General features: G+C 46.2%; 1 protein-coding gene across 1 annotated transcript in view; it reads left to right on the top strand.

Annotated features, from left to right (window-relative positions):
• The first annotated feature begins 4,626 nt into the window (after nt 1-4,626).
• Nucleotides 4,627-12,735, top strand: part of FBN2 (fibrillin 2) — a 203,465-nt gene continuing 195,356 nt past the window's right edge. The window contains exons 1-2 of the mRNA XM_048503187.1: nt 4,627-5,475; nt 7,953-8,035. Of these exons, the coding sequence (XP_048359144.1) occupies nt 5,216-5,475; nt 7,953-8,035 (343 nt within the window). The 5' untranslated portion in view covers nt 4,627-5,215. The remainder of the gene's footprint in view (nt 5,476-7,952; nt 8,036-12,735) is intronic.

The following is a 12,735-nucleotide window of genomic DNA, read 5'->3' as shown; positions in this document are numbered from 1 at the left end:
CCTTTGGCGGCCAGCACCCGGCAGTAACCCAGCTGGCGTGCAGCCCGGCTCGATTCTCTGCTCAGAACAGAGGGGCCCGTGTGAAGCGGCGCATCCTCCCTCCCCAGCGTGTGCATGAGGCCGAATGAAGCCTCCAGTAGCCAATAACAACAGCCCTCTTCTTGCTCTCCCTCCCTCAGCCTCTTCTAAGGCCTTGAGTGAGTCGTTATGCCAGGGGAGGGAGCAATGGCGTGAGCCGCAGGAAAGAGCTAAACAAACCTCCCTCGAGGGAGAAACAGCAAAGCCCTGCAGGACTGGAGTCCCCCCTCCATGCCCACCTGTTCAAGCCTCTAAACCACAGGAAAGGAGCTGGCGCGCACCAACGGCCCAGATGAGCGTGCAGCGGTGCGCCCCCTGTTCTCTGCCTCCAGAACGGGGAGGCTGTGTGAAGCGACCGCATCCCCCTCCCCGCCAGAACAAGTGCAGTAGAATGGCACCTCGATAAGCACTCCAGCGCAGCCAGCAACCCCCTTCTTTCTCCCTCACCTCCCTTCCTAAGCCTCTTCTAAGGCCAGTTGTTATGCCAGGGGAGGGGGGAGCAATGGAGCCGACGGATGAAAAAACAAACCTGCTTCCCTGTGGCTGCGACTAGGAGGACACAGGCTGTTGAATTCGGCACTGGCTTGGGACTTCGAAGGCAAAGTGCCTGAGCCCGCTTCTTTTGCCACGTGCCTGTGCTGCCTGCTGCTGCCACTGCTTGCTTCCTCCCGGGCCTTCTCTCCACCTCTCCTTCCCTTATGCTTCTACAGTGCTCACTCCAGCAGGGGGAGGAGGTTTGTGCAAACCTCCGACCACATGCGCTTGAGAGAAGGAGAAGGAGGCAAGGCACGCTTTGGGTCAAAGGGGAAGGCGGAGCTTCCCGTAGCGGCCTCTCGGACTCTGGTGGCTTGTCTGAATGGTGGGACTGGCCCAGAGAGGCTACCGTCAGAAGGAGGTGGGCGTGGCTAAGCGCAGAGCTGCCGACTCTGCTATGTGTGTCTTGGCTTCACATGATCTGGTACAGTCTGGGGAGGCGGGGGAGGGGCCCGCCGCCCGACATTTTGGCGCCCCCCACGTGACCGCCATTGTTGCGCCCGGGGACAAGGGGTACCCCTCGTCCCTATGGAGAAACGCCACTGGTTATAATGCTTTAACCATTGCAGTTCTTGAAGAGAGGTATACAAAATCCTGACAGAAGAATGATCACGCACCTGTTGTGATGGAAGCATAGAGACCATAGAACATGTTGTCTTTGCCGATAGGATGTATAATCAGATTCAAGGAGCTCTTATTACACCTATAATTTCAGTTCATTCAGGAAGACACAGAGTTTTACTTCATGTTATCAGATAAGAACCAGGAGATAACATATAAAATGGCCAAATATGGGTGGTTAGCATTTAAGATTAAAAAGAGATGCAATTAAACCCTTTTGGGAATCTTTTTAATGTTGCCATTAATTATTTTATGCTTCTGTGATTTTATGTTTATGTAATTTTATTCTACTTATGCTAATCTTTATAAGCAAATTTATTTATTTAGTGTATTTCATGTACCTATTATATTGTTTTGGTCATGAATTGTAAATATATTATTTGATTTGATACTTCTTCCTCTGTGGGATGGCTCACTGCCATCTTCCTCTTGATGGTGGGAGTGGGAAGCTTCAGCAGGCCTGGTAAGGAGGCCAGGACCCAGGCAGAACTTACCAGCGTTGCGAGGTAGGAAAAAAGCTCAGTAAGTCCAGATGCTGGGAGCCACGCTTGCCACCATCAATGACTTGAACTCTTCCTGATTTACAAATCCCATTGTTATATGGATATTTATGATTTTGGAATCAGTTTGCTGAGGCAGATCAGAATGATCTAACTGACAGCTCACCTGGCTGATGCAAGAAGCAATGAGCTGGACAAAGCCAGACCAAACCGTTTCTAACTGGACTGTGTGACCTTTGTGCTTATTGGTCAGTACTTGTATAAATGTCTGAACAGATATGATAGCATGTCTTGGTAGAGTTTTCTGAGCAGAGCAAAGCATGCTGTCCGTTTGTTCTATAATTCTGTAAATAGTTCTTGTATATAGCTGCACTATAGATAAAATTCACTTCACAGAAGAGTGACTGCTTCCTGTGGTATTTTTGCTATCGTAATGTTGCAGCAGAGTTCCAAGTCTGCATATTCTTGCTCATGGTAACAGGTGGAGCCATAGCTCCACCCGGCATGCTGGGCAAGAGCTAGCAGATGCAAGAGATGAGGAGAAGAACACCCTCTTTGCCTCCTTCGTCGCCATCTCGTAGGCCTTCATAAACTCCTATAAGATGCTCGCGCAGCCTCATCACGAGATTTCCTCCACACTCGCTCTAGCCGTCTAAGCTCCTGTTTCATGCAGCGTAGGTCCTCGGTATATGAAAGGGCCAGCCGAGATCGGGGGCGTAGAGGGCGTCGGGGAGCAACAGCCTCGATGGCATTGGAGAGACGGGCATTCCAGTCCTCCATCTGCCCATCGAGGGTGCCGGTGGGTTCAGGATCCCACAGAGCATTCAGGAATCCAATAGGATCCATAAGTCTCCGCGGGCGGGCATAAATCCGCCCGTCACCTAGACAGGGGTGCTGAGGCACATCCATCCGAACCTTTAGGGCATAATGGTCAGACCATGGCACTCTATCAATAGAGGATATGACCATATCAACCCCTGACCCAAAGACCAGATCCAGTGTGTTACCGGCCTCATGAGTGGGGCCAGAACTTACCAAGGAGAGGCCCAGCGTTGCCATGGATGACACCAGGTCTGCAGCTACTGCACATGAGGCAGTGTCGACAATAAGTCTGGGGAACTGCAACACCCAGTCAGCCACCACCTCCAGCAGCTGCGGCAGGTCGTCCCCTGGGGCGCTAGGTGACTGGTACACCAGGAGGACAGCCAACCTCTCCGATGCCAACCACTCCAGGCCGACACACTCCATACCGGCGATCTCCAGGTCAGGGACAGCCCTAAAAGGGATAGAATCATGGATGAACATTGCCACGCCCCCCACGCCCTGTGTTCGTGATCGGTGGAGACACGTGAAACCTGGTGGCGCGACCTCGCCCAAGGCGGCGGTCTCACCTTCTCGCACCCAGGTTTCGGTGACACAAGCCAGGTCCATCTGCAGATCTCCGAGAAAATCTCGGAGAACTGTGGTCTTATTATTTATGGACCTGGCATTTATCAACACCCAAAACTGAAATAGAGCAAAAAGGTCACTGATGGATGGTAGCCAGTTACTTGCCCTTCCCACTGAGGTAAATCTGTCCAAGCACCTTCCTTATGAGGAGAGGCTGCAGCGTTTGGGACTCTTTAGTTTGGAGAGGAGATGTCTGAGGGGGGATATGATTGAAGTCTATAAAATTATGCACGGGGTAGAAAATGCTGATAGAGAGAAATTTTTGTCTCTTTCTCACAGTACTAAAACCAGGGGGCATACACTGAAAATGTGTGTGTGTGTGTGTGGGGGGGAATTAGGACTAATAAACGGAAACATTTCTTCACACAATGTGTGATTGGTGTTTGGAATATGCTGCCACAGAAGGCGGTGGTGACCACTAACCTGGATAGCTTTAAAAAGGGCTTGGACAGATTTATGGAGGAGAAGTGGCTACCAATCTTGATCCTCCTTGATCTGAGACTGCAAATGCCTTAGCAGACCAGGTGCTCGGGAGCAGCAGCAGCAGCAGCAGCAGCAGCAGCAGGCCATTGCTTTCACATCCTGCATGTGAGCTCCCAAAGGCACCTGGTGCGAGTAGCAGAGTGCTGGACTACTTGGACTCTGGTCTGATCCAGCAGGCTGTTTCTTATGTTCTTAATTTCCTTAAGAATCCCAGGAGAGTCTGCAGGACTCCTTCCAGCAAGAAACAAGCTTCTGCATTTCTGGAGCCCTAAACAGAATCCTCCTTTCCCTGTCTGCATCTGCCAGTGAATCTGATCAAAGCTCCCTGAAATAAGTATTCTCATTGTCATCAGTGAATCTGGCTCAAATTCAAACTGCATGTGGTTCCTTTCACAAGGGGTGTTGTCTTGTGTCTGTCAGGTTTCTGGAGAATTACACGGTCTCAGAGACAGACAGACCCCAGCCAGAGATCTCCAGATATTTCTGTAGCCCAAATACACATCTTTTCCCCAAGGGTGGTAGCAATTTATGGATGGAATAACCAAACGCTAAAGCCTTTTGGCTTACGTAATTTATAACTGTAGTACAGGGAGTCAGGAATACATCGACGGAAACAAGTTTCCCTTTATTCGAGTTCATTGTTGACGCCTGGCCGCGAAAAAAGAGAGACCGTCAAAGATGGGGAACGCACACTGTCCCTATTTTCACTTTCAGATGCCCAGTTTCCCCTGCCAGACCGCCCCGCTCACGGCTGCAACCCACCTCCTCCATATGGCTCCCTCATTTCCCTCCTTCCCCACCGTGTCCCTGCCGACCGGCCCCTTCGCAACTGCTGCGGGGCGTCCTCTCCTCCCCCCTCTGCATCCCCAGTCCCTCTTTTCTAGTGGGCTCCTTTCCCACGTGTTTGGCGCGGCGCTGCTGCTCCCCTCCGACAGGCCGGCCGTTTCCCTGCCTGCCTGCCTCTCTTTCCGCTCCCCTCCCTCTTCTTGCGCCGCCCGGGCGAGCCGCCTTGCCCTTTCCAGCGGGTGAGCTGGAGCGGCGGCAACTTTGAGGAGCTCCTCCGCCTTCCTGTGCCTACGCTCAACGTGGATGTCGTCGCTTGGTCCTGCTTTGCAGGGGATGCCGCTCTTCGCTTAGTAGCGGCTGATTGAGTTATGGCGAAGGGGCTGTTCTCCGCACAGGGAATTTTTGTCTCACTCAGGAGTCGTCGCAGTCAGCTGGAACCCTAACATTGTAGAGTCTTCTTTGGATTTTTGAGAGGCGAGCTCGTAATTTTTGAACTTGTTTTCTCAGCCCTCCCCACGAAAGCCGTCTTCCACGCGCTTGGGGGGACAGAAGGGGAAAGGGAGCAGGATGCAGCGCGGAGTGACACCAACAACCCCTCCAGCCGCCGATACGACCCGCGGAAAGTCTCCTTGAGGAAGGAGGCCGGGGGCAGCAGCCGCAGCCGAAGCAACAGCAGCAAAGTTTGCCTCGCTCGGGAGGAAGCGAGCAAAGCAGGAGAGCACGTCGACGCTCGTGGCGTGGATTCAGGATTCCCGTTAGCAGCCATGGGGAGACGGCGGGGTCTCTGCCTACAGCCGTATGTTCTGTGGCTGGGCTGGATGACGCTCTGGGCGCAGGGAGCAGCTGGGCAGCCCAAGCAGCAGCAGGTCCGTCCCGCCGGCGCAGCTGGAGCAGAAGGCGGCGGCGGCGGCGGCGGCGGCAGGAGCAGCTACCCTGCCTTGGAGAACGTGGAAAGAGGAGGCATCGCGCCTGCCGCCGTCGCCAGTCGAGTTCGCAGGAGAGGCCAGCAGGACGTGCTGAGGGGGTAGGAAAGCGGTGTTATTTCGTACACACCCCGTAGGTAGGCCTAGTTCGCACAAAGAGCAGATGAGGGAGTAAACCCGTAATTGGATTGCCCCTCTTTAGTCCGGGGTTATAGGATACTGTTCCATTCCCGAAGCAAAATCGCGGGACTTGGAACAATGGGGACGCACTGTGGCTCCTTGGAAGAGCCTCTGCTTATTGCATGCAGGAGGACCCACGTTTATCCTTTGGCATTTCCAGTTAAATGATCCCACAGGTAATGTACAACACCTCTACCACAGACCCCAGAGAGCTGCTGCCAGTGTGAGTAGACAGCACTGACCTTGATGGACTGATGGTCTGATTCAGTATGAGGCAGCTTCATGTGTTTTCATTAGATGCACAGGTTTTAGGTTGAACTCTCCCTTGACTTGCTTGTTTATGCTGGCGAGGGACCTTTCAGGGAAGTGGAAGAATCCTTCAATGTGGTGCCATCACCTGTAATCGGAGGTGGTACAATCCAGGCACCAGGTTACTACTACTTTATCTGGGATTCCTGAGAACTATGCCACACACCTGCATCCACATAGCTTTACTGGGACAACAGTTGAATATGCTCATGTACAGTGCAATCTACATATGTTTCTAATTGTATGAAGCAGAATTGTCTTCATTGTGCATCCAGTTATAATTCCTCCCCTTTTTTCCTGTGGTTCTCAGTATCTCATGCCATCTCAGGTTAACCACTCAGCTTCCAATACTGTGTTTTGGAATTTTCTTATCTCAGAAAAAGGTCAAGTTCCAGGACCATACTTTGGGGTATTCATACTTCACTCCATCCTGTATATAGCAATTTCTCAGTCTATCAGGAAAACTGATCAACTTTCTTCTTGATTCTCCCTTCCTCAAGCACTTAATGCAATTTTTAGCTTAACTTTCCTTACTCTCAAAACATCTTGCAAACTCTACTCTTGGATTCTTCATATTCAGCCCTTGCCAAGATTGTTTTAGACTAAATCACTACTTAATCATGACTTAATCCTGACAGCCTAAAGTTTACAGGCATCTGATAGCTACTTCACCAAAGGCCTTTGTTATCATGGTCAATTCTGTGCAGTTCATAACAGATCATAACTTTAAATTCCATTCAATTTCCTAGCATATTCTCCTTAATTTCAGAGTGGTTTTTGTTCCCCTTCTATTAAAAAGAAAGTAACTACCTTTGATTATTTTTAAACTATCAGTACAACCTGCATTGATACCGTCAGGCATTTTTCTATCTCTAAGCAACTCACAGTTACTTGTCTCAAATCTGATCTAGGGCATAACCCCTGGAAATTTCTCTTCACTATGGTCCTGGTCCATCCCACATCCCAAACAGAGTGCTAATGTGTTCTCTTTAAGCATTCTGATTAAGCATTACCATACTTTTGGTAGGCCTTTATAAAACAACTGTAATTTTCTATTACATAATGTGTTACATCTTTGAAATTCAAATGAGCTTCTCTTTGTTTCTATTCATCCAGCCCCAGTGTCCCTTATTTTTGAAGTTTTTCACTGCCTGATCCAAAATAGCATCTGGTTTATTACTTGATCTATTGGGCAGCCAGCTCTGTACATTCCACTACATCTTGCACAACGCTGGCTTTACCAACATGTTCTGTGTAAGCTCTTGCAGTATCCTTGCTGCCACCTTTCTATACAGTTAGCTTTTCCAGTCAGTCCTGTAAGATTCATCATATATCTGTGTAGCCTCTCCAGACCTTCAGCCCAAATATTTGTAGATTTCTCCACTTACTCTGCTCCAAGTCTCCTTTTCTTCTGTTTGTTTTTAATGACTATTCTATTTTAAATATTAACATTAACTTTAGGTAGGTTGGAAAGCTTTCTTGTACACTGGGTATTGTGATGTGGTGCAAAAAATCTGTGGGTTTTTTTTTGCACCACACTAATAGTAATACCAATTGTGGCAAATCTTGCTTCAGTTTCATTACAAAGTTTTAACAGTCTTTGATATAACAATGCTTGCAGGTGATTTCAATTAAAATCTGCTGAAGAAACATGCTGTTTTTCAGATTTGGTGAGTGAGGCTTAAAAGTGCAATGTTCCCTTTCTAAAATATTCAACTTGCATATCAGTGTTGCACATAGCATGTAACTTGTTTTAAGATGACAATGTTAATGTAAGTGTTTTTAGAGTGAGATTTTACCCTGTAAACAAGTCATAGTAGGCAAAACTTTGCATCATTTTTCCTTCCCATGCTTTAGAAATCATTTTAAAATGGAAGCTTTGCTACATACAGAGTCTCTTTTTTTGTTATGGAGGACAGTTATTTGGAGGGAGGGGTCTGATAAAATCAAGAAATGGAACAGAACTATGAAATACAACTTGCATTGTATCCATGCATGGCCAATTACATATTTAATTTGCATTACTAAAATTTGAATTGATGTTTCTACTAACCTTTTTTTTATGTACACATTTGTTTGCATGTGACAGGCCAAATGTGTGTGGCTCCAGATTCCACTCCTACTGTTGTCCTGGATGGAAAACACTCCCTGGGGGAAATCAATGTATTGTTCGTAAGTGTTTGACTTTAGACTTGACTTCAGATTTTACAAGTTCTGGGTAATAATCTACCCAAAAAAGAATTGAAACACCTCGTTAGTATAAAAGAAAATAAGACATGAATCAAGTCTGGCTGTTTTAGGTTTTCATTTTGTATTTAATGAACAGAAATTGGCCTCCTATAACGGAAATACTGGCAGTAGAGCAAATCTATGAATACAGAAGCATTTTAGAAATTCAGAAATAGCTGAATAGTGGTTACCTTTCATTTTTGTTTGTCTGGAGCAGGGTGGCCATCTCTACATTGAGACATTCCTGAAGATCTGAGGGTGAAGCCTGGGTAGGGTAAGGTTTTGGGAGAGGAGGGACTTCATCAGGGTATGATCCCTCGGTGTACACTCTCCAGAGCAACTGTTTTCTCTATGGGAACTGATCTCAGGCTGTTTCCGCACGGCCGTAAGGGCGCCTCCACGCCGGCAGGAATTCCGCCGGCGTGGAGGCGGAGGCCGTTCGCATGCAGGCATGCTGACGGCCTCTCCAGAGGCCGGCAGACGGCAGGCGGCTCCGCATGGAGCCGCCACTTCCCCCCTTCCCTTTCCCATGTCCCTCTCGTGTCGCCGTCCTGCTGGCCTCATCAGCCCCGCCCACGCTGCCCTCCGACCTCCAGGGGTCGGAGGACAGCGAGGGAGGGACTTAGGAGGCCAGCAGGACGGCGACACGAGAGGGACATGGGAAAGGGAAGGGGAAACAGCGTCTTCCTGGCGGCGCGGTTCGCACCGCGCCGCTGGGAAGACGCTTTCCCCTCAACAACAACCCTTTCAAGGGTTGTTGTTTAGGGCGGCCTGACGCCGTCCTGGGGGAGGGGAAGCGCAGTCAGGTCGGTAAGTTGGAAAGCTGTGCGAACGGCGGCCTGGGGGCGGCGTTTTTACCGCCCCCAGGCCGTCGTTTTTGGCCCGTGCAGAAAGGGCCTCAGAGATATGGAGATCAACTGTAATTCTGGAAGATCTCCAGGTACTTCTGAAGATTGGCAACCATAGAGCTATGTTTCTGCATATCCAGATTAGCTACGTTCTGTCCCACCAAAAGATAAAAATGCAGTTCTACATTATTTGAAAAAAGTGAAAGAAGTGTACTTCCACTGTAGAAAAAAAGTCACACTATTAAAATGGCCACCACAGATAAAATCACCTGTTTCTCTGGAATCCCTTGGGCTATCCCAGTGGTTTTAACTGCATTCTGCTCAGTGGCCCTTGAGGATTCTTTCCCACTAATCATTTTTTAAATTTTGACCACCCAATTTTTCCAAAATGACTGCCACAGGTAAAAAATACCTATATCTCTGGGCTATCACAGTGATTTTAACTGCAATTTGCTTGGGGTCACCTATGGTTTTTTCTCTATCCATAAGGGTTCCCCTTCCCCCAAATTCAAATTGCATCATTTTTCCTGGTTCCCCAAGATGACTACCACCTCCTTTCAATACAAAGAAGGTTCAGGAAGTGGCTTCGGATTAATTCAACAGTGAGGTTCTATCTTTCTGTGAGACAAGGTATAGGTTAGAACTTTTTAAATGTGTCTTAGTAGCGTCATAATTATTTATTTGGATAAGTTAACTATTGTTATAATAATTCTGGCTATTGACATATTTTGGCAAAAACATGTAAGTCAGTTGAACATAGATTCTTCATGGTAAGAAATCCGGCTTTTAAGGTTTGTCTGAATCTTGGCAATTGCTGATTTTAAAATCGTAGAGTGGATTATTGCATCATGTTAAGAATTGCCACTTTGACACAGTAACAAATTGTTAGATCAAGTTCTAAGGTTCCAGCAGTAGTATATGGTTGCTACTATTATTTATGTATGCATAATTTGATTTCTAGGCCTCCCTTCCTCAGACAAGCTCAGGGGGGCTTCCAACAATACATCAATAGACATTTTAAAAATTAGATACATAACTCATGGTGCCCTAAGTGCAACTTATTAAAAGCCTGATCACTGTGCTAGGCCATCAGTGGGTCTTCATCATTTCCTCCCAATCGCTGCAAGCTTAGTGGCAGTACCAATGGTCCATTGAAGAATTCAAAGGGCCGTTGAAGAATTCCCTTGCTTAGTGCCCCCCTTTTCCCCCCTATTTGGAGAAGTAAAATCATTTCAGCAAGTGAGACGTAAATGCATTACTCTGTCTCATCTCTTTTGCCATTTGAAGGTGCCAGCATAGCTGTAAAGGCCAATGTGGTTGTTAGGGAAACACACAGGATTGTAACATTAGAGGAAACCAATAGTTGAAAAAACATTACAAGGATATTTCTGCTAGTTGGGTTATAGCTGGGTTATAGACAAATGGTCTTTCATGCTTTAATTGTCAGCTGTAATGAGGCATTTTTTAACAGATCATTGGTTCTGGTCCATTATTTTTTCTCCTGTTTATTGGTCATGGCTCTCTTGCTAGTATTAACTGTGCTATACATCACAAGTTTATCTCTTGGTTTACAGATGAAATATAATTGCATCTCTTGTAACTGAGAAATGTAATGGAAAGGTTGCTAACTATAGTAACAGTACTGACCATAAACTCAGTATTTATTACACTTTTTCAAGAGGTGGAAAACTCACCTTAATGTTTATTTTAACTTGAGTCTTTGTTAGGGATTCTCTGTGCACACAAAGTTGTTTTTATATTGCAATCCTGTTGTCAGAGCATTATACATCATGTTTAATTTGGGTTGGATTCAAAGAAACAAGAGTGAATCTTCTGTTACAGAATGGATTATTCCCACCTCTCCCTTCCTATTGCAACCCTCTGCCTCCCACAAAACTTTTCCTCATAGTTGGGGAACCATTCCCAATGGCACTCTGACTGGTTTGGAAATCTGCAGAAGGGGAAATAGATAGAACTCTTTTGAATAGGTGGAAGTTCTGTTTTTTCTTTGAAAGGGGAGTTTTGATTCAACGGATTGATTTTTGCTTAAACTAGGTGGTAGCACAAATGTGAAGCTTATGTTATGAACAATATGTATGCATTGTCTAGGGCTTTCACGGCCGGATTCAACTGGTTGTGGTGGGTTTTCCAGGCTATGTGGCTGTGGTCTGGTGGATCTTGTTCCTAACGTTTCGCCTGCATCTGTGGCTGGCATTTTCAGAGGTATATCACAGAGATAAGTCTGTTTCACAGTAAGTGTTTGGGTGGAACTTGCTATGCAGAGGTGTGGTTGAGTGCATTGTATTGCAGGTGGGGTTATCAGCCCATTTTTAAAGTACTTGTAGCCAAACTTTGCTAATTTTCAGAGTCTCTTCTTGTTGAAGTTGTCTTGGTGTTTGTGAATTTCAATGGCCTCCCTGTGCAGTCTGACATAGTAACCTTCCGAATTGTCCAGACATTTTATTTGAAGAGACTCTGAAAATTAGCAATACAATGCACTCAACCACACCTTTGCATAGCAAGTTCCACCCAAACACTTACTGATTAGTTCCCCACCCTGGGACATGGACAATATACCCCACTAAACTTTCTCCTTCTCACTAGACACAGTGTGAAACAGACTTTTCTCTGTGATACACCTCTGAAGATGCCAGCCACAGATGCAGGAGAAACGTTAGGAACAAGATCCACCAGACCATGGCCACACAGCCTGGAAAACCCACCACAACCAATATGTATGTAGTTTCACTTCTTTGTATTCCACATTTCAAAGATTCACAATTGGCAGAGCGCAATGAGCGACAAAAAGCCTCAAGCACACATTTAAGATCATACAAGAAAAACTTTCAAAGTACTATTATTTTTGAAGTGTTTAATAGAGGTGATCAGTCTGAGTTGGGTACATCAATTAAACCCCTCCTCCAATAAATCAATGTAGTTTTTTAAAATATAAGTTTCCATGTTCCATTCGTGTTTTTAAAAATGTCTGAAAAAAGTGTAAAATTATAGGCACTGTTATTATGTATCAGTTTTTTTACTAATTTTTAATGAAATGCAACAGTACATAACCTGTATCTAAAGAAAACAACATGTCGAGTTCACAATTTTTTTTAAAAAGGAAGATAATGTACAGTTATTCCTTTCTTATCTATTCATTTCTACTAGTTTAAGGATTATAATTAGGCATCATTTCCATGGTGTCTGATTTTGAATCTCTATCAATGCAGTTCTAAAAGTTGCACCTTTCTGAGTGGTAGAGCTTGGTCCATAATGGTAAATGGATCAATGCTGTGCCAACTCACCTCCTTACTGTCCTCAGTAGAGTGCCTGGAGGTGCCAGGCTGACATCAAAGTCAGTCTCTGATATATTTTTTAAAAACTCAGCCGTGCATCCTAAGACGACTCCTCCAGGGCTCGAAACCCTTTCCCCATTAAGCCTCGACCTTCTGCACCAGTTCATTAGTTTATTGGGCAAAGGACCATCCTTACATCTCCCTCTTGGTCCCTGATAGGTCAGTGTATCTATAAGAATCCAAGGACCTTGCCTATACTTTTTATTTCCTGGTGAGAAGGAAGGGGAAGAAAAAAAATGGACTGTTCCTGTTCAGAATCAAATTTAGATGCTCTTTTCCCATATGCCCATTTTATTCAAGATGTGCACCCCTGTGCCCTTCAAACTCAGAAGGCTGCCATTTTTGTTAGTGGGAGAGGAGCCTAGAGGAGGACTCACACAGGTCTATGTCTCACAATTAAATCTTGCTACTTCAAAGTGAGGAGAAGCTTCTATTCTTAATA

Source organism: Sphaerodactylus townsendi, linkage group LG07 (assembly GCF_021028975.2).
Source record: "Sphaerodactylus townsendi isolate TG3544 linkage group LG07, MPM_Stown_v2.3, whole genome shotgun sequence".
NCBI classification, from domain to species: Eukaryota; Metazoa; Chordata; class Lepidosauria; order Squamata; family Sphaerodactylidae; genus Sphaerodactylus; species Sphaerodactylus townsendi.
The sequence above is the reverse complement of the archived record's forward strand: the minus strand, read 5'-3'. Positions and strand labels throughout refer to the sequence as shown.